This window comes from Diceros bicornis, chromosome 32 (assembly GCF_020826845.1).
Source record: "Diceros bicornis minor isolate mBicDic1 chromosome 32, mDicBic1.mat.cur, whole genome shotgun sequence".
NCBI lineage: Eukaryota > Metazoa > Chordata > Mammalia > Perissodactyla > Rhinocerotidae > Diceros > Diceros bicornis.
Genome location: NC_080771.1, coordinates 3,518,202 through 3,544,831, shown reverse-complemented (window position 1 = coordinate 3,544,831; position 26,630 = coordinate 3,518,202). Strand labels below are relative to the sequence as shown.

General features: G+C 54.4%; 1 protein-coding gene across 1 annotated transcript in view; it reads left to right on the top strand.

Moving 5' to 3' along the window:
* Positions 1-26,630, top strand: part of ZNF423 (zinc finger protein 423) — a 321,581-nt gene that overhangs the window by 31,260 nt on the left and 263,691 nt on the right. Inside the window, exon 2 of the mRNA XM_058527768.1 lies at positions 26,026-26,085. Coding sequence (XP_058383751.1) covers positions 26,026-26,085 — 60 coding nt within the window. The remainder of the gene's footprint in view (positions 1-26,025; positions 26,086-26,630) is intronic.

Below are 26,630 nucleotides of genomic sequence, written 5' to 3'. Positions count from 1 at the left end.
TTTCCCATCAAACATAATGATATTAACACTCTCCCCTAACCTTTTTTTTCCTGCTTTTTTTTTTCCTTTCAAGTTCCAACTTTTTTTTTTCCTTTGGAATGTTGTAGAGCGTTTTGATAATACATTAAAATGAAAAGAAGGTACGAATCACCCATAATCTCTACCAAGAATCTCCTCCCGAAGGCAGCACGGGACTGTGGTTAAGAACACGGGCCTTTTCAAACGCCAGCTTGGAGCTTCCTAGCTGAGCGCCCCGTCCTCTCCGAGCCTCAGTTTCCCTCCCTAGCACGCGGCACTAGCGCTGTTCTGCGAGGGAGTGAAGATTAAACAAGATAACATGTGTGAAGTGCTTGGCGGAGTGCTGGCGCTTCGTCAGTGCCTGATAAATGGAAACTGCTTTGTTGTGGATGAGAAAGGTTGCTCTGAACAGGGGCCTGTGAAATGGAGAAGGGAGGCTCTCGTCCAGGTGGCGGTGCCAGCCGCCCGCAGGCCAGCCGGCCGTAATGCCCGGAGCTTCCATCCAAAGGCTGCCTCAGGTTACTCCCGGCCCATTATCGACGCTGCTCAGAGCTTGGAGCCACTTTAAGTTCAAGGTCGATCACAGGCCTTGTCCCTGACATGGGCCTCTCTGTGGTGCCCGGAGTCATTAGTCACCGGGGTGGACTGACGAGAGAATGCAGATGACTCAGTGCCGCCTATCCCGACTCCACCCCTGGGCAAGGCCTTGCTGGCAGAGGGTCCGCAGTGTCAGTCCTCCAGAGGGATTGGGGATCCATTCACGTATCTGGAAAAGAGTTGAATCCTGGCTCTGCAGCTGACTAGCTAGGCAAGTCATTGAACCAGTCTGAGCCTCAGTTTTCTCATCTGTGAAATGGGAGTAGCAGCACTATTCTCATCTTGGAAGGTTGCTTTGGGGATTCGGTGAGAGTGGACATCTCACTGCCCTGCAGGAAGCCATCCTGTTATTATTCTCCCAGGGAAGAAGGGAGAGCAGGGGAGGGACTGGGCTGAGGGTGGGGACAGGGGAAGCAGGGAGATGGAAGTTGCTAGAAGAGCTCAGTTCTCACTAATGATGTGAGTCTCATCCCTTCTGACCCCGCTAGGGGCCTTGCAGTGGGACATGCATTTGCAGGAGGGAGGATGGGGGAGCAGCATGCTCTTGGCCTGAACTAACTTGTCTTCAGAAACTCCTGCAGGGGTGACTTAGGCCAACCAGGGCCTTTTCAGCCCCAAAGCACCCACGGTTTCGTGTATTGGACGCTGTCCCGCCACACCTCGGAGTTCCTGCCCAGGCTCTTGGAAGTGATTAATCAGTGAGCCAGCTAGGGACTGCGGGAGGACTCCGTCTCGCTCTTCTTCTGGCTTTGCAGCTCTCCCCCACTGTAGGACAGGAGATGTGGTGTGGACTGGTTTTCTCCACGGAACCATCTCTAGGGTAGGACCCCTTTTGTGGGTGTCAAGGCAGACTCACAGTGGCCTTTGAGCCCAGCCTCTGAGGCTGCACGGGGCCTGGGGCTGTGGGGGGTTGTAATACCCTGAGGCCTGTGGAGCCCACAAAAGGGCCTGAGTGACAGCCAGACGAGGCCTTCACACGCCGGGGAGCCAGGGGAGGAAGAGAGAGAGAGCGGCAGGGGCGGAGGGGGGCTGCCAGCCAGGGACAAAGGCAGAGACAGAGAGAAACAAAGGAAGAGAGAAAATCCCCTCTTGTTACAACCTGTGGTTTAAAGAAAAGCGTGGTTTGCAACCTCACCATGCTTTAGAGTGAAACTCTCAGTTCGTCCAACGAAAAAATGCCAAGACCTTTGCAAGCCGCACCTCAAGGCCAGGTGTGACACCCTTGTCCCATGTGATCTGGCCTGGAAGCTTCCCTCACCCATGCGTGGAATTGGTTTGAAACAAGAAGCATCAGAGGCAATCAGCTGCTGCCAAATTTCGGAGCAAACATTTTTCTTTCTGGATTTAAATAATTGCATTGCGTCCTCAGCTCTGGTTCTCCTCTAAAACCAGCCCCAAATGACATTTGGCAGGCTAATGATGGTCTGGTTTTCTCCCCCTCTGCCCTGTGGGGCTTCCTCAGAGTATTTTCCTCAACGTCTGGCCAGCTGGCTTTTAAACGAGTTCATTTTTATTTTTATTTTTTTTGGTTCAGGTCTCAAATTTTATTAAATTTAAATTTTATTCCATTTCAGGCTATAAAATCTCCAAAAGTGGCTTTGAAAGTGAACAGGTTTTGGCATGCTGGAAATAGGGTTACCTCCAATGCAAATAAAAGAGCCTAGCTTCCGAGGAGAACAAGGCTCCGAGGGTTGGGGAAATGTGTGGAGCGGTCAGAGACCGTGGCGTAGAAATGGTCAGAGACCAATTTAAAAGCACATGTATTTTAAAATGGAACATTTTGTGGCCATATGGAACCGATAGCTTTGCCCAAAGCTCAATTCTGGGGATCAAGTCTTAAGAGCTAAACTTGTATCCGACTACTCAAGGTGATTTTTAGCAGACAAATGAAAGCTCCTTTTTGCTTTCTGGTCTAAGGGGACCCTTAATACATTTTTAAATTATTTGGCATTTTGAATTAATTTTCTTAGAATGAAACGAGATTCTTAAATTGGGATCTTGTAGAGAAAAGACAGCCAGGTAATTAGTGAGCTGATCTCCTTTTCTGACATGCGGATGGGGGGGGAGTGAACTCCAACCAAGGTGCACACAAAATCTATTTTAGAGCAAAAATTTCAAAGTAAGCAACACCATCTGTTCTTTAATTATTTCTCCTTATAAAAAAAAATGTCGCTAAATTTATTTGGGTTACTTAGTTGGAAAGAAATGTCTTTAAGACACTCGGAACTGGAGCTTTTAAAGGCAGATTGTCAGCTCTTGTTTGCTAGGTGTCCGAGAACTCAAAATAGTGAAGGCGTTTTAGAGTTGATTTTCTTTCCCAATGCGGCTTGCTCGCCGGCAGGGCGTGGTTATCAGGCTCCTGCAGCTTGGTCCTCTGCGCCTGGTATTTGGGGACAGGGGCTATGGGATCAAGGGGAGGTTCATATTGTAACAAAACAGTGGAGGAAAGTGAAGTGTGAAGCTTTGCCAATCTATTAGCTGATGGAAGTCTGCCCCCCAAAGTGAGGTTAGGCCGCTGGGGGGTCCCTGCCCTTTCTAATGTCCTCACCATCCATCCATCCATCCATCCGTCCATCCATCATCCATCCACCTGCCTGTCCATCCGTTCATCCATCCGTCCATCCATCCATCCAAGATATATTTATTGAGGGCTTACTATGAGCTAGCCACAATATTAGGCCCTGTCTTCATGGAGTGTATAGTCTCTGGAAAAGATGACAGTAATCACATCCACGAATGAGCCTGTGATTATGAACAATAATGCGTGCTCCTGGGAGTCTAGGCCAGGGCCCTCCTCGAGAACTTCTGGCGATGAAGGAAATATTCTATGTCTGTGCCGTCCAATATGGTAGCCACATGCGGCTACTGAGCACTTGAAATGTGGCAAGTGTGACTGAAGAACTCTTATTTAAATTTTGTTTAATTTTAATTTAAATAGCCCCATGAGGTCTGTGGCTGCTGCACTGGACAGCACAGCCTCAGCATCAGCATAACCTGGGAACTTGTTAGAAATGCAGATTCTCAGGCCCCGCCCCAGACCTGCTGAATCAGAAGTCTCTGTGAGTGGAGGCGAGGAGTCTCCGGTTTAACAATGCCTCCAGGTGATTTTTATGCAGCCTTGCTGTAGAGGAAGGTAGGCTGTGGGTGCAATGCTGGAATGCGACTTGGTTGTGGGGTGTGTCAAGAAGTAAGGGAACTGGATCTCAAATTAACAGAAGACTCTCCAGAAGGAGGGATGCTGGAGCTGAGAGTGAACTACGAGTAAGTTGGTGAAGATGGGGGGCCTGGCGTGGGGAGGGGGTCAGTGGTGTTGATCACCGTGCACAGCTCACCACGCTGAGAGGGCTGGGCACATGTGATGGTCTCGGGAAAGGCCAGTGTGTTGGAGCCCAGAGAAGGGGGGTTTGTGAACTGAGGTTGGAGAGGTTCGCAGATAGAAGACCCGGTACTGCTAGCTGTGTCATCCTGGACTAGTGCCTTGACCTCCCCGCCTTGATAAAGTGGAGATAACCATACTTTGCTACTTACTTATCTAATAGGGTCAGAGGACAGATGGATTAAAACTGCAGGTCCAAGCACGTGTGTGCGGGAAAGCCACTGGGATGAGTGGGTGGTCCGGTGGTCTTGTTGTTTTATTTATTTTCTCTTGTTTTCTGACTACCCTTTCCCCAGTTCTCCTACCTCCAGGGTTACAGCTCTGCCTGAGAACCACCCCCTGAGCCTGGCTCTACCAAGCTCTTCTCATTCAGGCTAAGGCACATGGGGGTCCCTGTGGCTCTGGGACCCAACCCTAGTTGGGGTCAGGGACCTGTGTGCCAGGTCCTGCTCTGCATCCTAGGAAATCCTCTCCCAGCATCTACTTCTCTTTACTGAGTTTCTAATCTTGGAGGTGCCTTCCAGAGTCCTCTTCTGGAAGCCCAGGGTGGGCTGAGAGAGTGGACTTCTGCAAGTGCGTTTTAAAATCAGATGTAACCAAATGCCTTTTGGGGAAAGACTTCATAGTAATTTTAGCAGCATCTTTTCTGTTGTCTAGACCTAAGATCAGCACTTTAGGGAAAAGTGTTGAGATACACTTTCCCCTGCCTCCGTCTGCCCTCCCCTCCTCACCGCCAGGACTCCATGCGCCCCCTCCCCGAGAACGTCAGGTGGCCAGAGCCTCAGCGAGCTCCAACTATTTGGCAGCCAAAAGTTTTGTCCCTGGAAGATGCCAGACTTATTTTGAGATCACAAATGTGGTGGATACTTCCTTGCTGGAAAGACACCAAGTGTCTGATCTCAGCTTGGGGATGGTATTTTGGGGGGATATTAGCAGCTTCTTATCTAAAATAGACATGTGCTTTTCTTCCCTCTCAGAGACCTTTGCAGTCAGCTGTGTGTGCCAGTACTTGGAGAGTGGCTTGAGCAGCATAGTAGTTGCTGGGTATAGGTTAGCTACTGCTATTGTTATAATTATTGTTGATATTATTATTAATTTCTGTTTTTCCAAGACTGAAATGTTGCTCAAGTCTCTCCTCTAGACAAAGACATTTACAAGGAACTCTTTGGAATCTTCTTTTTTAAAGATATCCTAGGACAGCACTGTTTGACTCAAAGGAATGAACAGTTAATGGTAGAATTTTAGCCACCTGAGTAAGACACTGATTTGTAGGGAAGGATACCTTCCAAGCACCTCTCATGTCATTTTGACACAATGCCAAAAAACCTACTTAGGAGGGTGAAATACTGAATACACTGAAATAATGGGATGGAGGTTGCAAACTGATAATCCAAGGACTGGAACAGTGCCAGAATCATTTTGTTTTGCTGACTATCAGGATTAAAATTTGTTTGGAATTAGAATGTAACACTTAAAATTTAGGAAAGTTTGCACACAAATCCAGATTCCTGGGTTTTCTTTAAAGTCCTCAGAAGATCGGGCAGCACTGGCCCTAGTTCCTGCTCAGCAAGAGTGGCTGACGCTGCCCGTCTGCACAAGGGCGTGCGTGCTGTCCATCCTGGTGTGTAGCGGTGAGCCCTCCTCCCCCTGTGGGTTAGCTGTCTGGCCCTGGAGGCCTCAAGCGTTGCTGCTACCCTAAGAGTTAAAGGGGCCGTGGCAGTCACAGCTCCCGGTCCAGGCCTGCTCCCTGCCCGCTGGGTGACTTGGCTCCAGGCACACCACTTCTCTGTGCTCTGGCTTCCCCATCTGTCTGGTGGGACATTACACTAGATCCGTGGTTTCCCACTGTGCCCAGATGAACCAGCAGGGGGAGGCTGAGGGGTGGGGTGCTGGCCCCCACTTCTCTTGTCTCTTTCATACTTAAGGTGACGCATTAGACTCTTCAGGGAAAGGTGAGGGAGCCCCGCTGCTCAACAAAGGTTGGGAAACTCCGAGGTCACTTTCTCCTCTGAGCCCATAGCAGCATCTGCCTTTGTCCAGCTGCTTGCTGCCCAGGGGGCTTCTTGTTTTCCCCAGAGGAGTGGTTGGGGGTGTTGGGGCAGGGAAGGGCTAATGACACTTTTGCTAATAGTAATAATCGCTGCATTTACTGAGCAGCATTGTTCTCCTGCTAAGGTAGGGGCTCCCCCACTATTTTGCAGCTGCGGAAACTGAGGTGCAGAGAGGTTGGATAACGTAGTGCCAGAGGTCACGGAGCTGTGGGCCTGGGTTTGTTTCGTTCCAGACCCTGAGGCCCTGACAGCATGCTGCTGCACCTGGGGAGGGAGGCGCGCTGATGTCCGTGTGTGGGAGAGAGGGGACCTCAGGCGAGGCTGGGCTCAGTGGCTGCTTCCTAAGAGACCCAGCCCCTCGTGCCCCATCCCTCTCTGGCAGTCCACACTCCCAGGGAGGTCTGGCTCTGGCTCCCTGCTCACACACCAGGCTTCCCTCAGTCAGAGCCCCGTCTTGGGCCGTGCTCCGGGGTTCACATCGGTGGAGAAACGGGGTCCTAGGCCCGTCAAGCTGTAAACAATTTGCGTGTGTGTGTGTTTTTTTTAAACACATTGGCGTGCAAAACCGTCTGGATCCAGTTGTATAGCCCAGCCAGTTACTTTGGTTGTTCAGGAGGAACTCGGAGGTTTGGGAGTCATTTTGGGGGTTCTCGGACCAAGCATGGTTCCTGTCTGAGCTCAGGTTGCCCACCTCGGAGCCTCACCTCTGCTTCGTCCGCCCCCAGTCCCTGCACCTCAGTGCGTGTGACTCTCCGGGGCTCACGACAGACTGGGCGCCTCATATACCTTGCGGGCGGCCCCGAGGGAAGACGGATTCATCACCCCAATTTGCAGGTGGTGCTTGAAAAGGCTATGGCACAGGCCTGGTCTGAGGTCCCCCAGCTGTTGAGGGCCGGGCTGCGACCTCGACCCAGGGCCTTCTCTGGCCCAGCGCTCGGCCCCCGCAGCCTTCAGCCAGACCTTGGGCACAGCCTCACGCCTGCCCCCGCCTTGTTGCTTCCTGAGTCCTCCGGGGTTTCCAGGAGGAAGAGGTGGGGGTACAGCAAATCCTGCTGATGGCCTTGAGTAAGGAGATGTTTGTTTTTTTCCTTCAGCATCTTCTGGGGAAGCCCACGTGAGGCCTCCTCCCAGCTTTCCCAGGCGTTTATGCAGGTCGGGGGTGTGGACCCCCAGCCCTTGCCGAGAGAGCTCCTGCTGTTCCTGGCTGGGTTTCTGGGTGGGGACGATGGTGGGACCGTCCTGGTGGTCTCAGCTGCTGTGCTGCTTTCCTGTCCGTCAGGGTTCAGTGGTTGCACGTGACAGAAATGAACTCTGGACCCCTTAGGCCAAGAGGGAGCTTACCGGGAGGATAAAGGGAGCTGATGGAGTGAATAGAAGCGGAAACCGGACCCAGGGTAGCTTTGGAGAACAGTGGGTAGCTTCAGGGAACCGCCTCTGGCGAGAGCGCCCCCACCTCCTCCGTCTCCCCTGTTGCTCTGCTCCAGGATCCACCTCTGGGAAGGGCGGAGCATCTAGCCTGGCCAGGTCCCAGGGGCTCGAGGTCCACAGTGGGTGAGAGGTGAGCCCTTGGGGCACAAGCAGGGTGCTGATATCAGAGGCTGGGACCGTGGTACCTGGTGGCAACAGATTGCCTGACTGTCTTGCTGCCTGCGTGGGTTGTCCTGCCATCTTGGAAGGCTCCAGCAGCCCAGGGTCAGGGTGCAGGGTGGGCTGGGGGTGAGGTGGACCATTGCCCGTCAGGCTGGCTTTGGGCTGTGGGCTTGGATTCCCCGAGTCATGACATCTAGGGCACCAGGATGGGCCGGGCCCAGCGCAGTGTCTTCCTGTGCACACAGGGCCACAAGAGTCCAGGAAGTACAGAAACTTCCCCAGAGTCCCGCAGCCTTGCAGGGCTAGACCTGGGGAGGGGACCACGGGGGGCCGGCACAACGCTGCTTCCCAAAGTGCAGCGTTGGTACCCTGGTGGTGTGGCAGGGGATGTTAAGTCAAACCCATATAAACTTAAAAAAAATTAATTGCTAATGAATGCACAAGGCACAAAATTAAAAACTCCCCCAGCCACCCACTTCCCCTTCCTGGAGGCCCCTGGTGTTATGGGTTTCTTGTGTCTAGTTCCAGAGCATTCTTCGTATGTGTCCACATATGAAAATGCTATGTTGTCTCTCCCCTCCCTTATACAAATGGAAGCACCTTCCCTCACCTTTTCTCACTTTCCAGCCTGTTAGAAGTGATTCCAAATGAGTTAATTGAGTGCCGCTTTGTAAGTTAACTTTTTGTCATTGAAGTTGCACATGCCCGTCGTAAGCGTCCAGCTTGAATTGTCATGAACTAAGCACATCCACGTAACCAGCGTCAGATCAAGAAGTGACCTGGCTGGCTTCCTGCCCTGCCCCCGGCGCTGCCCAGGGGTAACGCCGTCCTACATGAACATCTGGGGTTTCAGTAGCTATGTGTTTATTGTAATATGTTTTTAAAAAAACTACAGCCAGCACATCCAACTTAAGATGTCCCAGGCATCATTGCTTAGGATGAAAAGTGTGCTGGGCCTGAGGCTCCTGACTTGGGGAGACAGCAGAGTTGCCTGGGGTGCCCTAGTCCAGGAGTGACGGTGGGAAAGCCTGAGGTTCCCCCTGGGGCCGTGGGGGCCTTGTCTCCTCCTGCTGCTGCTCTCAGCCCAGGCACCCCCCCCCATTCCTACAAGACATTGCTTAGCTAAGGTGGACACCCCCACAGGACAGGTGAGGACACTGAGGGAAAAGGCTCGACATCTACTAGCCTAGTGTGTCCCAGTCAATACCAGTAGCATTGGCTCTGCCCTCTGTCTCTCCTCTCATAGCCAGTCAGGCGCCAGGTACCTGGACCCCATAGAACATAACCAATGCCTGGGAGCCAGGACCCTCTGGCCCAGTGGTTTGGTGTGGGGTTTTACAGTTGGGTAGACCTGGGTTTGAATCCTAGCTCTTCCACTTGTTGGCTGTGTGACCATGGGTGAGTGTCTTAACCTCTCTGAGCATAGGTGTCCTCACTTGTGAAGTGAGGATGGTTAAAAACTCCCCTGCAGGGCTCCTTTGAGGGTTATATGAGCCCACTGTGTGTTGGACACCCAGCCCAGTCCTTGGTGTACATGCTCAGTGAACAGTCGTACTTGTCACAGTTAGAATTGTTGTGCCGCTGGAGGTCTTCTCCCTGTCCGTTGGCCTGGAGCTGCAGGGGAAGCGGGAGAGGAGAGTGGGGACAGAGGTCTGCTTTTCTGCCCTTGTGGCAGCCATCCCAAATGAGCAAATGGCTCTCAGCAGGGCATGGGGAACGGAATCTCTCCCTGGCTGGCTGTGGCCAGCCGTAGCCAGCCGGCCCCAGGGCAGCTGTCCTGTTCCCAGATCCAGGTTCCAGGCTGGGTGGCTGAGGCGGGCAGGTTGGTGGGGGCCTGGGCAGCTGACGGAGCCTCCCGGGGGCCTGGGAGGCCAGCTGCAGCCCCGGAGTGGAGCAGAGTTCCAAGTCAGCCCTTAACCCCTTCTGTTCTCGTGGGCTGGTTGTTCTCCCAGGCCCTGAAGTGGGTCCCCTTGCCTTCGATGGCCTCATTCGCCCTGTGAGTTCCTTGTCAGACCGGGGGGTGTCCCCCATGCGGTGCAAGGACTATATCTGGACTGTGAGAAGTCTAGTTGGGTCTGTTTACAAATTGCATTGATTCCTATAAACATTCAGATCTCTGGCTTCCCGGGAAAAACCAGATCTGACCCTGCTGGGCATGCTCCAGGGGGCGGCTTTGACAGGGCTGGAGGCTGGGGTCATTCCTCACCCAACTGTCCCCCCCACTGTGTCCCCCATTCATCTCTGGGTCCCCCTGGGGTCCTTGGAGACCCTGGCCTTAAGAAGCCTGTGAAGGTCCACTCCACCCTCCTCTCCTCTGCTAGCCGCTTGACCCCTCCCCTGCCAGCAGCCTCACCACCTCCCGAGCAGACCTTCCCCTGCAGCCTCTGCTGAGAGAATCCCAGCTCTTCCTTCTTGAAGTCCCCCTGTGGTGACCTCTCTGGTTGGTTCCCTTTGACTCCTTGAGGCCACACATCAAGCTCAGTCCCTCTTCCCGGTGACAGCCCTTCAGATGCCTGCTGACAGCTCCGGGGGCCCCCTGAGCCTCCCTTTACCAACGTCCATCCTTCGCCTTCCCTCCTGAGACATGGTTTGAAGACCCCCCTTCCCCTGGCACCGCTCCTTGGCCGCCTGCCCGTGGGCCCATGAACTTCCTGCAGCTGGACTGGCCAGCGCGGCCCTGCGTACCCCGAGGGCCATGAGGGCACTCTGGGGTCCCACTTCTGTTAGACAAAGGAAAAGATACTGCATGGGAGGTGCCCCCTGGGGCCGACCACCCAGAATATCTGCGACATTTCCAGGTGGGGCTTCATGGGTCAGTTTTGTTTTTCTTTGTGTGCCCACCTGTGTTTAATTTTTTCCCTACAATCTGGGGATTAAGAAAGGTAGAAAAGCAGAGAGTTGGGATGAATTCACTTTAACTGGCTGGTGGCAGGTGCCTGCCAAGGCCAGGCTGGGGGTGTGGGCAAGGACAAGGGACAGGATGGGCCCTGCCTCGGGGAGCGCACAGCCCGGGGTAGCCTCGCGTGCCCAGGTGTGCCAGCTGAGCCGGGTACTGAGAGAGGATTGTGGGAACCAGAGGGGTCTAGGAAGGCCTCTTGGAGAGCAGAGGTCAGGTGGGGCCTCCCACACGCAGGGGGCATTTCAGGTGATGGGAGCTCAGCGGCCCTGAATGTGTTTGTCCGGCAGGCGGGTGGGCGGATGCCCGGGCTGGAGCATCAGGATATATGAGCTGGGGAGGAGTCCTCGGGGGCAGAGGGACAGGGCCGGGTGGTGGCAGGCCCAGGAGGAAGATGGAGGCCTCTGAAGGTTGTTGTGAAGGTGACGAGCACAATAGCAAGAATGATGATGAGTGGACCAGCAGCACTGTGCTCTGCCTGGTGGCCGAGCTGGGTTGCAGTCTGGCTGGCCCAGTCTGGAGCTGTGTGACCTTGGACAAGTCATTAACGGTCTCCAGCCCTGGTTTTCTCATGTGAGGTGGGAGAAGGTGGCTGTGAGGATTAAACAAGCTGATGTGAGACAAGCGTTGAGCCTGGTGCCTGGTCCCCGGGGTCACTCTGATGATATTCTGTCTCCTGCGGGTCTCCAGTGCGCGGGTGTGCTGTGAGCCTCACGTAGATCTATCCAGGGCACACACCGCCCAACGGCAAGTAGGTGCTGTTGTCTCTCCCATATCGCAGATGCGTACACTGAGTCACAGGAGCAAGATCTACGTCTGGGCCTGGTGGGCTCCACACCTGGGCCCTTTCCACTACACTGCCTGCCTCTCAGAAGGTTCAGGGGTGAGATGCCTGCCCTGGAGGGTGTACCTGGCCCAGATGCCTTTCTAGGGCATTTGGTTTCCAGAGAACACTTTTTAATCTAACAAGGAAGGGCTGCAGGGCTGAGGGTGTCTGTTGGCAGGTGCCAGGCCTCCGTGGGAAATGGGCTTCTCCCGTTAGGAGCTCTAGCATCTGGCATGGGCCGGTGGGCTGGAGGCCCACCCTCAGTCTCCATGGGGTGCCCTGTGGGCTAGAACGGCTAGAAGAGGGGCTGCAGGCTGCTGTTTCTGCCCGGCCCTCAGGTCCTGTTGGTGGCCATCCAGCTTGGTGGCTGTGGCCCATCTCTCCCTGTGGCAGGGCCGGGCTGGGCTCCAGAGGGAGTTCCCCGACCCAGTGGTGCTCCGGGGCCTCCAGGTCCTCAGTCTGCAGAGGGGCCCTGGGCAGCGGGACGGCTGCCGCCCAGCTCTCCAGTCCAGTAAGGATGTGCCGGCTGCATTGGCTCCCTGGGCCCCCGTGCCCTCCACACCCCCAAACTGGAGCGTGTGGTCAGCAGTACCCAGCACAGCTGGGTTGTGACAACGATAAGGGGGATCCGGAGAGACTGTGGAAAGAGCTGGGCCCTGGAGTCCGGGCTGGGCTGACCCCTGTCTCCGACCTCGAAAGCACTTCCCTCCTCAGGCCTCAGCTCTCTCCTCTGTGATCCGTGACACACGGTGCTCCACATCCTGACCCAACACCCTCGAGAAGCAGATGTGACCCTTCAGGGTGAGAAGTGGGTCGAACTCGGCAAAGCTCCGTGCTGACGCCAGTGGCTTGTTTGTTGAGGGAACTTCTGGCCTCATGAGCTAAGACCACCACCACCACTGCCCCACAGTGGGCCCCGTATACTGGGCTCTTCCCTGCATCCTCCCGCATCATCTCATTGCCTCCTCACAGCACCTCCTCGCAGCCCACATTTGTGTCACCCCATCTGACCTACGAGAAGACTGAGGCACAGACAGGTAAACCACGTGCCGGTCTCCCACGCTGGTTAGTGTTGGCGCCATGCCTCGAAGCCCAGGTTGGTCTGATTACAAACCCTGTGCCCTGAGCTGTTAGAGTTTCCTCACAGGCCAAATGCACCGATGAGCTTCCTTGCAGAAGCATGAAAAAGAGTGGAAACTGAGGCATAGTGGGCCAGAGAGCTGGGTGTGACAGGGCAGGACCAGGGCCCCTGGGCTGAGCTCCGGGCTTTAGAGGCCTCTTGATGGCCGTCTGTCTTGGGGCGAGAAGTCTGTGAGCCCGGGAACGTGCCCCCACTTCCAGACAGTTCTCCAGGTCCCCAGGACTCGCCTTGACCACCGTGGGCAGCTGTGGGCCTCGTCCTGGGTTTGTTTTCCCAGGGTGGACCAAGCCTTCAGTGTGCATATCCCCCGGGTTAGGGGGAAGGGGTGCTGTTTGCAGGGAGTAAGGCACGGGCAGGGTTTGGGCATAGGGGTGCCCCTCTCAGTGAGGGAAGGTGCCGGGGTGGGAAGGGGGGGCTGGTGCAGGCTGCAGGCCTGCGCATGTTGGAGGTGGGCTGGGTGAGGGCCCAGGTCCTGCCAGCTGGGTGACTGCCTGACGGACGGGTGAGGTCCTATGTGTGCCTGCTGTGTGGTCCTGGGTGGACACTCCAGCCCGAGACCCTGGTGTCCCTGTCTCCAGCCTCAGGAGCATGCCTCAGGTGCCGTGGGGCTTGGTAGAGGCACTACAAATAGTCTGTAAGAAGAGGAGCATGAGTGGTGTCTTCTGGCTGTGTGAACCACCCGAGGTCCCTCCTCTCCCTCTGGGAGCCGGCCGTGCGCCGCGGAGGGGGGAGAGGCAGCCGCGTCTATATTTGCAGATGCAGGACGGAGACTCCAGGGCCTCGGGATCCTCCCTCATGGACACTCCTCTTTTCCCGCCGTCCTTCTCCCACCTTCTTAGGGTTGGGGGCAGGGGAACCTGGGTGTGAATTTTGGTTCCACTGCCCGTACCCGGAACCTCTCTGAGCCCCCTGCGCAGCTGAGAGGGCTTGGCGAGATGCTGCCCTGAGGAGCCGGGCCTGGGCGGGGTGTGGGGCGTGCGAATACCAGTGGCACCCCCTGCTCTGCACCAGGCAGCCTCCCCAGGGCCCCCGGCCGGCCCCTGCGAGCAGTGGGCCAGCTGTGTTCCTTTGGAGGGTGTGGGGGGAGCTGCTCTGTGTGGATGTCCTCGCATGATGTGTGGGCTGCTGTGTTTTGATCGAAGGGAGCCAGACTGATTTTCCTGGCCCATCTCTCCAGCATCCAAAGCAGAAAGTTAAATAAACACAGCCAAGTATTATCACAGGACACGAGGAAAATGAACTCAGTCCCCACGGGCGGCTCACATCTGGCAAGTGTGGGGCTTCTCAGGGCTGTGGGATGAGACAGATGTGGTTGGAGTGGGAAGGCCTCAGTGTACCAGGGATGCACCTCCTTCCAGGGCCCCGGGCCAGCCTCAGGCCTGAGGGGCTGTAGGCAGCTAGCCTTCAGCTGCATCCCTTGCTGTCCGCCCGGCCCTTTCTGGGGCCTTGCCTTCGGTGGGGCACCCCCCCTGAGCCTTTCTAAGGCTAGTTTTCCTTTGCCCAGCCGGGTGCTTGCACTGGAAGTGCAGCCAGAGAAATGGGCCTGTGCTGGGGAGGCCCAGATGCCCAGGACCTCATGCGGGGAAGTGACCGGGCACACTTGGGAAGCAGCCTTGCTTGTTGAGATTTTCTGTCCCTCTGCTCAAGGCCCATGCTGGGGGAGAGTTGGTAGTTGCTGTGTCCCCTGCCATCCTCTGCGCGGCACTGCTCTTGTCACCTGACACTCAGCCCTCACTGAACTTAAATGGGCTGGGCGGATTCCCGGGTTTCCATACAGGATGATGAATGCGCCCTTTTGGTGGGGAGGAAGTGGAGACGGGGTGCCCTCCCTCCCCATCCATTTATTTGTCAGAGGTAGCCCAGCACTGCCATGCCGGCATTCCCTGAAATGTGACATTCCACATTCCGAATCCTGCGGTGACTCGGGTGGTCGATAGGTGAATGAATTCCAGCCCCCCCCATACTTATGTATTTATTCTACTGTCTATTAGGAAAATGTTACTTTATTTGTTTATTCTAATGTCTGTTAGACAAATTATTAACGCATCAAACGTGTGATTTCATGAGTGGTGCTGCTTAGAAGGAGACTACAAGGAAAGGTATTTAAGTAACAGAAGGGAGTCCATGTGAAGAAAAGCATTCCGTATCTTATGCTGGGCCTGTGTGCCCCTGGCTGAGCTCCCCGGGGGAGGTCTGGGGAGGCCCCTGCCAGCCCTGGAGCCTGACGGCAGAGATGCCTGTCACTGCTCAGGGGTGTGGGCCGGGGGAGACGCCCCCACACCCGCTTTGTTGCTTGTCGTCTTGGGACTGTCAGGCAGGTTCGGACGATGTAGGGCCGCCCTGGTGGGACCAGCTGCCAGGTGGAGGTGCTTGGGGCCCCTGAGGGCCTTCTCCGCATGAATTCCAGCCACAGTGGGTGGGCAGTGGGGCCGAGCTGGGGGACACATCTGTGCCAATAAAATGCCCCCCTCCCAAATCAGACTTATTAAAAGTATTGACTCCTACAACTGTAAAGTATTACGATTGCCCCTCCCCCGGGGACACCCTGTGGGATTACAGAATGTTTGGAAATGGTCATTACCGTTCATTCTTGGGGAAGGCTTGGGGCTTTTGATGTGAAGAAGCAGACGGAAGGCTGGTCTGTGTCCAAAACCAGATGAAAACACTTAAACACACACATGCGCGCACACACGCACATACACGCACGCACACGTACACACATCAGTTTTCAATAAGAGACTCAGTTTCCACTTTGCTGTGTTTAAGATAAACCACATGTATAACAAGGTACTGACATGTATTTACAGTATGTTAGCACAGCGGATAAGTTGTTAAGGGGTCATAAAAAAATATTAGTTTTGGGGCTGGCTGGTGGCATAGTGGTTAAGTTCGCGCACTCCACTTCCGTGGCCCAGGAATTCATGGGTTCAGATCCTGGGTGCGGACCTATGCACAGCTCATCAAGCCATGCTGTGGCGGCATCCCCCATACAGGGTAGAGGAAGATGGGCACGGATGTTGGCTCAGGGACAATCTTCCTCAGCAAAAGGAGGAGGATTAGCAACAGATCTTAGCTCAGGGCTAGTCTTCCACACCAAAAAAAAAAAATATATATATATGTATTATTTTCTACTTTATGGTGCTTCTCTTCAAATGAAAGTGGGAAAAAGGAAAGAGTGAAATTCTGATCACACGCCCTCCTCCCTCTCCACCCCAAACAGCAGACCTATCTGGGTGGGTGCTGTCCCCTTCTCCCCTGAGCAAGGGGCCGGGACGGCAGGCTGTTCCCTGACCCCAGGGCCCGCGGCACCCACCTTCAGGTTCCTAATGCACAGTGGGCTGCTGCCATCCCTCCCTCTGTGTGGGGTGTTGTTGTGGCCCCTCCATGCTCGGCAAAGTGTGCCCTTGGCTTTGTCACCTTCCCTCAGGGTTGGACAGCTGGTGGGTGAGAACCCAGTGTTGCCACCGAAGCAGGATGTGGGAGCCAGACCCTGTCGTAAATCCACATTTATATGCTGCACGTTTCTGGTTAACGAGACCGTGTAGGGTTACTGTATGAAACGAAATATATATGTGAACGAGGAGATTAACCTCAGGGAGAGACGAGATTAGACATGAGGGCAGCCTGGGGGGCCTGGAGCCCTCCAAGTGTTAAGGCCCAGGCAGGTGGTTCCCCAGAAAGGGAATTTTCAGGAAACATCCCGACCCTGAATGGATTTGCTGGGGGTGCAGACACAATAATCCTATTTAGTTTGTGTACTGTGTGCCAGGCTCTGGGCTGAGCTCTTTCCATGTCTTTTTCACTTTGTCTTCAGAGCAAATGGGAATTTTATTACCCCCACTTGATAGACATGGAACCAGCGAGACTCTGAGAGGTGGGGTCATTGCCCTGGGTCACACGGCAAGTGGAGGGAGGGTTTGTGATTGACCTAGGCTGGCACACCCCACACTGGCCTCACCCCCATCTCGGGGGGGGGGTTCCAAAATGAGGAATCATTTCCCCCCCAAACTTCCCCATCAGCTGTGGCTTTTCTGCGACGGTACAGAAGGCCTGGGGAGCTTGGTCCAACAATTCCTGTTAGTTCAGCACAGGCTGCGAGGGGCAGGTGGGGTGGTGGGAAGTGTGTGAGCTTTGGAGCCGTGTAGACCTGGCTTCCAATCTGGGCTCTCCCTCTCATTGTTTATGTAATTTAATGCACTTAACAAACTCATTTATGTCCTAGTTTCCCTATCTGTAAAATGGGCACCATCATCCAACCCTTTTATAGGGCCATTGGGAGGATTAAACCTAAACGTGATAATGTGTGTGAAGACCATTAAGTGACGGTTGTTATTAGTGTCCCTGATGTGTGTGTCCCTTGTGCCCAGTGAACTGGAGGGTGGGAGAAGGAGAAGTAGCGGGTCTTCCTAAAGGGGCTGAGATACAGTTGAGGGCAGCGAGTGATGCTGTAGGATCATGGTTTCTCTTTGCCAGGCTCCTGGGAATTGGGCTCTGGACTGTGCACTTATTAAGCACCTTCTCATTTTATCCTCAGAGCTACCATGCAGGGTCGCTGTTCACAGAGAGGTCCCCTAATTTGCCAGGTCACATGGCAAACTGTGGCAGATAAGAGTTTGATCCTAAGGCATCTTGCTGTGGGCACACCCTGCTGCAGATGAGGCTAACTTCAGTCCTGGCCGGGGTGGTCAGGGAGAGCTTCTCGGAGGAGGTGAGCCCGAGCTCCGCGCAGTTTCCGTCCAGGGGAGCAGGGTGGCTCTGTAGCCGTGGTCAGCCTGACCCTGGGGCTGGGGTGGGAAGCCGGTCCAGGTTTCCCCAGAGGCAGAATCCAAAGTGGGGCTGGGCTGGACCGGGGGGGCTGCCTCGAATTTCCCCTGGTTTCTATTCCCTAGGTTAGGCAAATGCAACTTGACTTTCTTTTCCTGAACTTCATCTTTGAGCAGGGAAATTTTTACTTACATTAAAAAGGAGACCCACGGACGTCCACGATTGTCATTCTTCTTGACATGGGATCGGCATGTTAATGTAAAAGGCAATCAGAATTTGTCTGCGGGTAAAGTAGGAGTTCATCCTCACCCTAGACCACCCCCCAACCCGGAACCTTCCCCGGGGCCGTGACTGTGGACAGAAAGGCCTCGACCCTGAGCTCGGGGCTGTGGGATGTGGATGGCGGTGGTCCCTGCTGTCCGGGGCCTGCCTTTCCTAGCTCCCACTCCTCCTTTGTGTCTGCACTCTGGGTCGTTACTGTTTCCACTTGTTTCTGTCTCACCCTGAGATTGGGATTCATTTAGCATCCTCCATCACGCAGTAATTCATTCATTCATTCATTCACTCACTCAGCTCCTATTATGTGCCAGCCCTGAGGGGCACAATGATGGTGACACTTGTCACCGTGGAGTTCGAAGTCTAACGGTTGACAGTCTAAGCCACAGTCCCTTTTCTCGTCTCTCTCGTAGTACCTCGCTCAGAGTTCTGGGTCGCCTGAGGTACTCAGTGCTTATTAAAGGAGGAAAAGTCCAAACAGACGTTGGCAGTGTGTCTCAAAAGCCTAAAAAATTGGCAGTCCTGCTTCTGGGAACTAATCCTGAGAAAAATCATTGAACAGGCTTGTGGCCGTGTGTGATGTGTGTGGGTGTGTTTTGCAACATGACTTCTCACAGGAGGAAACCACTGGAAGCAGCCTAGGTGTCCAGCGATAGGGCATTGAATTAGTCGTGGAGCCTCCTATGAGGGACTCAGGTCACCATCAGTAATGAGAGTGTTGGTCCATGTTTTTGATGTGAAAAGATGTTCACTATATATTACTGAGTTAGAAAAGCAGGTTCCAGAACCGTTTGTGTTGTTCAGTTATATGTATTGTTACAACTTTCTGGAAAGTGGTAACAATGTATTATACACAGAGAAAGTTGTGCTTTTTGTTTCTCAATTTTAACTCATGTCTTTCCTAGTTTTCTACATTGTACGTGGATACCTTGTGACAGAAACTTTTGTAAAAAGAAAAAGATGCTTAACGTAGGAAACAATAAGAAAAGGGCAGCTCTGAGTGAGTTCTGGGTTTCTGACGTACATGGGACGTGGGGGCCAAGCCTGGGCGGGGGAGTGGGGTGGGTGGGGAGAGCCGGGAAGGTGCAGGGAGATGCTCCGCCTGCCGCCACCCCAGCCTGGCGCCCCTTCCCCACCCCTCCCACGGCACTGTTCCTTTATCCAGTGGGGTGTGACTGTGCACCTCTCTTCCCAGCTCCCTCGGCAGCAGCATCCTGGTTGGTAGTGGGAAATTGGCTGCGGTGGGAGTATTTACACTATTGAAAGTGGCAGATGCTATAAACCAGAGCCCGTCTTCTCCCTGGGAGACCCTGTTACACATTTACCAGCACACCACATCTCACACGGTTTCCCTTGTCGCCCAAGGAGCCTGTGTGCCTGGGGAGACCCGGGAGGATGAATTCTGGTCTTATGTTCCCCTGGGGCTGGCACAGGGAGGGACTTAAGGAATCCTCTGTAAATTTGAATCACTAGGGAGAAAGAAAAAAGAGAGAAAGAGAGAGAGAGGGAGGGAATGAGAGTCTACTCTTGTTGGCTGACCCCACTCAGTCTGGAACCAGAGCTTCTGCTGGTTGAAGGCAGAAGTAAATCAAAGGAGTTAGGATCCCCAGGCCTGGCTCTACCCCATCCTAGCTCCATGACCTTTGGCAAATTGCTTGGTCTTAGTTTCCTTGTTGGTAAAGTGGGGTTAATAAAAGTACTTCTCTCATAGGGTTGTTTAGGCCCGTGGTTCTCAGACTGGCATGCATCAGAATCACCTGGAGGGCTTGTAGAAATACAGATTGCTGGGCCCACCCTCCGAGTCTGCTTGTGTGTGTCTGGGATGAGGTCTAAGAGTCTGCATTGCCAACAGGCTGCCAGGTGATGCTGCTGTTGCTGGTCCAGGACTGTGCTCAGAGAAGCACTGCTTTGGGCAATTAAATGTGTGGAAAGCGCTGCTTACAGAGCTTGGTGCCTGGTGAGGACTCGGTAATGCTTAGCTGCTGATTCAGAGAACCCTGTGCTGGGGAGCGTGGTCTGAGGACTGCAGGCCTGAAAGCTAGGGTACTCGGGTTCCAGGCTGCCGTTGTTACCTCCTCTGGGCCCCACGAGAGCCGTTTCTCTTCTTGGGGACTTTATTTCCCCTTCTGTGAAATGGGTCAGTAAAGGCTTGACCTTCAGGCAGCAGCTGAGGAAACACCTGTAAAAGCCCTCTGAGACGGGTGATTCTGGGGAGGGTGGCGGGGAAGGATGTGAGGGACCCCGGGCCTCGCTGGCATCTTCCTCTTCACCCCTTGGGACAGGCACAGAGGGGTGGGCTGTGGCAGCACAGCGGTCCCTGGGGGCCGCCGACTTACATGGGCCTGGCTTCTCTTCTGATAAAACTGCGAGGGACTCTTTTCAACGAAAGAAGAAAAGAGCCGTTTTAATTCACTTGGGAACCTGGACTTGGCGATGTTGTCTTTGCATCTTCTCAGTTCCTAATTCTGTTTTCCACCAACGTGGACACATCAGGGGGCTTCGTGATGTTTCCTCGTCTTTTCCTGCCCCGTGGCTGGGCTGGAGGGGGCAGAATGAGGGGTGAGTAGGTGGGTGTTCACGGCTTTGAGCTAAAGTCACACCTGGGAACATCCCTACTGGCTTCTGAGCCTGTGGGCTGGCTTCTGGACGGGTGCTCTGGCTCCCCGGCTCCATTTCCTCATCAGAGAAGTGCGGATTTTGAGGATTCTCTCTAAGGGGCGCTGGGAGGATTAAGTGGGAGTTGGTGGGTGAGATGCCCAGCATGGCACTTCGTGCCCCTGGGGCTCAGTGAAGGTTGGGGGAGTCCTTGTCTGGCCCAGATCTTTCCCTGTAAGGATGGACCACTTCCTTTCCAGAGTTCTTGGACTATTACTGGATGTCTTTCTGTTCTCCCTGTTCTGTAGGTAAGCAAGGTGTGGAGAGAAAGGGAAGACAGGGCTGAGCAAGATCCAGACTTCAGGCCCCTCAGCTCGAGATTGGCCAGGGGAACAATTCCTGAAAATTTGCACTGACGTTGCATCTTTTCTTATGTGCTGGTTCCAAAGTCAGCTTTAAGGGGAAAGTCAAGTATTGCCAAAATTGCTGTAAAAATCTCTTACAAAGGTGCTGACTTGGAGACCCACCTACCGTCTCTCCATGAGTCTGTGCAACAGTTTTTCCTCCAACGTTGGAACATACTGCCTTTTTTTTTTTTTTTTTTAAAGCACTAGATCAGGTGGAAGAAGGCTTCTGGTTAGGAGCCACCTTGTCCAAAAATGGATCTCTCTAAATCCTAGAGCCAGCCTCCTCGGGGCGAGGTGCTCACATGAGGGGGCTGTGAGCAGAGACTGATGAGAGGGAACGCAGAGTCCTGTCCCCCCCTCACCCTCACCCCAGACCACACCGTCGATTGTTGAGGATAATGGCAGGTGGTCTTACCGGTGCTGTTCAAATGGTTGGTTTGTTCTCTTTTTGGCAAGTGGTCGGAGAATCATGCGAGTTGAATGTGTTACCTTGTCATGAGATCTCAGCTGCTCTGAGGGTCGGAGCTGCTGCTGAGGGGCTGGCGTGGGGGTCTTGGGTGGTCTTAGCTCTGGCTGCAGAGAGCTTTACTTTTCCAGGCTGTCCCTTTCCCAGCCCCACCCACTGCCCGGAACCCACCCCCACTTGAGAGGGGCCTGGAAAGCGTGGGCCTGGTGATTGAGTTTGTTTGCACTTTACCCTGGTTGTTTTGCCCTGGAGCCCAAGGCCAGAGATGGACATGAGCTAGACTTTACAGGACATTTCTGTGAATTAGAAAAAAGGTTGGCCTTGTCTTTGTGCAAAGGAATAGCTACCCTTTCTCCTGGGCATTCACAGCCCTGTACCAGGACAGCTGCTTGGTGGACAGAGTGCGGGGCCCCCCTCACCACCTCTGCTGGGCCTCTTGCGCAGTGCACAACCTGCACAGACGTACATGACTTGACACTTTTTTGCTCCTTGAGGTTCTTAGTACTAAGTCAGGAGCAGTGACTGACCATGAGTGTCTGGGCTCTCGGTGTGTCCTTTACCTTCCTTGGCCCTGGCCTGGTGTGGGTGAGAGGGTTTCCCTAAGGATGAGCCGAGGAGAGGCAGTGATGTGCCTCTTGCCTGGCTCACGCCCTCTGCTGGGACAGGGATGCCTCTAGGACCCTCTGTCAGGCCATGGTGGGCACAACTCTCCCCTAAGGGTGGGGCGATCCCCAGGGCCAAAGCCAGCAAAGCCCCAAATAAAAGCCATTAGTCCAGTGGTTCTGAAACCATTTTTGGGGATTCTAGATCCTTTTGATGAAGACTATGGATCTTTTCCCCAGAAAAATGCCTGTTTTCACACATGTCTGGAAGCTTATCCAGGGGTGAGGCCTCCTCAGATCCTTGAAGCCAGGCGGAGCAGCTGGCCCTGGTGTGGATTTGGGGTAGGGGAGGGGGCCTTCTGGGCCCTGCTGGCCCTGCTGGGGGCCTCCTCTGGCCCCCGGATCAGCGTTGGCCTCTGTTCATCTCCCTCGTTCACTGCCGGCTGCTGTCTGCCTCGGGACTGGGCCCTGCGCTCTCCTGCCCACCAGGTCCTGCCTGACCGGAGCAGCCCCGGTGGAGCCTCAGCCCTGTCCTGTTTCCAGCCCCCCGCCTCAGCCCTCGCCATCCCCTCTGTTCCCTGCCCCAGCTCCATCTCCTCTGCATCGCAGGGATTTGGGGAGCCCTTGGTGGGGACACTCCTCCCCTGGCCGGGAGCAAGTAGTCCTGGGGAGGTGCTACACACCTGCCCATGTGGTGGGGGCCCCGGAGCTCACAGGCCCAGCACATGGGCTTTGGGTCTCGCTGGTACCTTGTGGAGGGTGGCAAGGCCATCCTGGTGCACAGAGGGGCAAGCTACGGCCACTCCCAGAGTAGAGGAGTTGTGGTCACTATGAGCCTGCTGCTGAGCTGGGGAGACAGCGTCTGGTGGGCTCACGGGCTCTATACTCGTGCGGGGCAGTCAGCCATCCACAACTTGTGACCCCAGAGCAGAGAGAGAACGTGGAGCTCTGATCTATCTGGAGCCCTGATGGAGCCGCAGAATCCTTCTTAACACACCCCGGGAACCATGGTTAATACATTCTGTGCACTCTCCAGTGTGAACACACTGGCCCTGCAGCCCCTCCCCTTACACACACACTTGGCCATGTATCCCCTCTGTGTGTACACACTTGCTGCTGCACCCCCACCCTGTGTATTCACACTCACCCTGTGCCCCTCCCCGTGCTTATACACTTGCCGCTGGGCCCTCTCCCTTTGTGTACACCCTGGCCTTGTGCACCAACACTGTGCTTGCAAATGCTCGTCTTTGACAGGAGGAGTGGGCGTCCCTTTGTTCCCCTTGAGACTGGGTGTGGGAGGAGCATGGATCTTGGCCTCAGTGGTGGCAAGTATCTTAGGGATTAAACAGTGAGAGGTAGAGGCTGAGGAAGTCTCCAGAAAGCACCTAGCTCCCCCGAGGCTGGGCGGCCCCGTTGGGTGTTGTCCATACTGGGCGCTGTGCTGATGGGGTTTTCTCTGAGATGCTCGGCCCTGAGTTCACTGTGCCTCTGTAGCAGCATTCCACGAGGGATGGCTCAGGCCCCCAGAGAGTGCCCGTTGTGGGGTGGGCTCAGGCCTCCTGCCAGGCCTGGCCCCAGCTGTAGGGGAGGCCTTCCTTCCTCTGCCCGCTGCCCCTGCCAGTTATCTCACTGTTGCAGAGACCAGTCTGGACAGAAGAGTCCAGCTGGCGGGGAGGAGAGCCTGTTCACTCTCAGTGTCGGGTAGCACAGGGCTCTGATGGTGGTGGTGGTGGTGGGGTTGGGCATTACTTTTTCTCATCGGGAATGCGTAAAAGATGGTGTGATTATACCTTCAACAACAAGATGCGGGCCAGGGGATGGGATGTTAGTGGGGTGAATGCCAGCAGTTGTAGGAAATTCGTTGATGCCCAGGTCACTAGGCCCCTCACTGTGGGGATGTGGGTCTGGAGATGGCTGTTGTGTGATGCAGCCACTTGCCCGTAGTGATGCCTGCCACTTTGAACTTCCGCAGCCAGCCGGCCCCAGATTACTCTCCTCTTCCCGCCTCTGCGGCTTGTTGTACCCAGGAACGGAGCCTTGAATACTCCCCCGAGCTCCACAGTGGTGCATGTTTTCACATTCTCCTTCCCACGACGGCTGAAGCCAGATCTTAGGGCAGGAAGGATTTGGCATCTTGGGGACATCCTCCAGTTCAATGACTTGGAGGTCACACTTTTCAACCAAAGAGCATTGAGTGGGCCTACATGTGGGGGCTGTTTGTCCTGATACCCGGAGTGCACTAAGGACCGAGGTGGGGCTAGGGTCCTGCATGGATGTCCTGGTACCCATGGTTGACAAGGTCTGGGGACCCACGCAGACCTTGTTGAAGATGTCCGACAAAGTGGCAGCATGGGCCCTTACAAATTGGCAGCAACCTCATAATAGCATCAAGATATATATGTATATTCAAATAAGGAAATGATGGGATGTGAAGGACGCTGATTTTCAAGTGTGGCGATGGAAGCTGTGAACAACTCCTTTCGTGCCTGGCTTGCTCCTGATGGCTTTGAGCATTATCCGCCTGTTTCGGAGGCTGTCTGATTGGAATCAGCTTAGTGAGTAATATCAGTTTTGTTTGACGCGATGTCTAGATTCCTATTTACAAAGCTGCACAGTTGAAAACCCACCCAGCTGTAACTAGCTAAGTAAAACAAGGGCTTCGGTCCCAGCCCAGATGGTCTCTGCATTTCGTTGTCTTGATTCTGAGTTTCTATGCTCAGGATGCAAACTTGGAAAAGAGGGAGCACTTTGTTAGCATTCCTCGGCCTGTTGCTCGTTGACGTGGATGTCCCCTCTTGGGCGCGCTGTGCCTGAGGGTTCAGAGAAAACACGTTCTGCGAGGCTCTGGTGGAGGAGCGAGACCCAGGGTAGATGATAAAGGACTGGTGGATTCCGAGAGCTGTCCCCGGCGTGGCACCAATGCCGCCTGAGTGCTTGGGCCACTGTTCCAGCACACGACAGCCATCAGCCCATTGCATCCTCCCAACAACCCTTTGGCTTGGGTACCATTATTACCTCCATTTTTGAGACGGAAAAATGGAAGTCCAGAGTTTAATAATTTGCTCAGGGTGTTACAGCTAGTTAGAGGCAGAATCAGGATTTGAACCCGATATCTGATCACAAACCAGCCTGCTCGCTAGTCTAGCCTCTCGGCTGCCCGGCGCGCCGGGTGCCTGCCTTCCGCAGGTCGCGTTGGGGTTCCTGCTTTCCAGTCCCGAGTTGCTAGGATACCGGACAGCATCCTCTGGGCCTCAGTATACAGTGTGTTCAGGAGCAGTCGTCGAGACAGACAATCCTGGGTTTCAGCCCAAACTCTGCACGGACTCTTTCTGGCTGTAAGACCTCAGGCACGTCACGCCACCTCTCTGCGAGTCTGTTGACCGGGATTAAACGGAGTAGTGCCTGAGAAGCACTCAGCACAGCGCCCAGCTCACAGTGTTCCCGTGTAGAGACAGTGATGGTGTGAAGAGAACGGGGCGGGACGTGGTAGCTTCAGCCTGCGCACGTGTAGAACTTCAGAGCTCGTTAAATCTGAAAAATACTGTGCCTGCACATTTTCGGCTTAAACAGAGTTCCATTTTACGAAGTCCATAACCCAGCTTTAACATTATTACATGCCCCAGACTGGGATTAATTCCAGGACGAGAGCTTTATTACGCTGTATAGAGTTTCCTCCGTGTTCTCCTAGTGCATGGCCTCCATCTCCACCAGCCTGGCCTCACATGCTGGGGTGTGGGGTGGTGGGGATACCGCATGCCCCCCAGCCTCGTTCTGTGGGCTCTGGGGTGGAGAGGTGACTTGCTTTCTGCTGTCACCAGCCCACGGCTGCTGACCACGGGAGAGTCGACCTCAACATGTCCTGAGGTCTGTCTGGGGGTCAGGTGTCAGTGTGGAGAATAGCACCCCATGATTCGCCAACCTCTAAGGGTGACCTTGTTTGTTTCTTGGAATAATAGGGAAAGCCCTCACATCTCAGTGTGGTCTAAAGGGCTCTTGGTAGCAGGACGAGGCCTGAGGGATCAGGGAGGGGTCTGAGTCTTCACTCTGTTCCTGAGAGCAGCAAATGGCTTCATCTCAAGTGGAGACTGATTACAGATAGTAAAGGCCTGTAGCACTGTGTAGAGAAAGATTCGGATGCTGCGTCCGGTTCGAGACAGTGCTGTGATTGATTCATGATGTCTGCCAGGGGCACAGGGATGGGGAACCCATGGCACTTACTTGCTGTTCACGTTTTATTCTGGTTATTTTACATCTCTGTGAAACTACGCAAGGCCTCTTGGTCGGCTTTGCCCCTTCACCCCCATCATGGGTCTTATAAGGACCCCCCCAAGCGATCCTTCTTCCTTGCCCTGCGCCCCACCCTGAGGACCTGTTTGTACAGCTTCAAAACTCACAGGACCCTCTCTGTTCTCTCTTTCAGTTGAAGAGGGGGAGGCCTCGGACTTCTCGCTCGCCTGGGATTCCTCCGTGACAGCATCAGGTAAATGCCTGGGGCTGGTGGGACAGTTGCTGGGGAGCCCGGGGGGCTGGCTTAGGAACTCAGAAAGCCACCCAGCTGGTTATGGAAATCATATTCTTCGTGTCACCTTCCTGTCTCCAGTCCAGACTACCCCCTGCAACGTGATTTTTATATCAGTTCCATATGGTTGATAAAATCTATTACACACGGAGACTAATATGCCCTTATTCTCCTGGGGCTGCGTTTCCTTCGTGTGGGCACATTCAGATGGGTCACGATGCCCCCACCACATAGGCTTGAAGCTCCCTGCCATGGGTGCCGCTGCACAGCCATTCCAGTCTAATTGCATAAAGGCCCCTTTAGTAGGATGTTTATCTCCAGTTGAAATCAGAATTCCTGTATTTCCCTTCCTGGAAGGGGCTGCTTTGCGTTCTCAGGCTGCAGACCGGAGTCCCTGCCTCTGGGGGGAGGTGATGGGGGAAGCTGAGACTGGTGGGAGCGTAGCCTTGTGGGGTGATGCGGGTAACTTGGCATTTAGGGGACTTGGGTTTTCTGCTCAGTTCTGC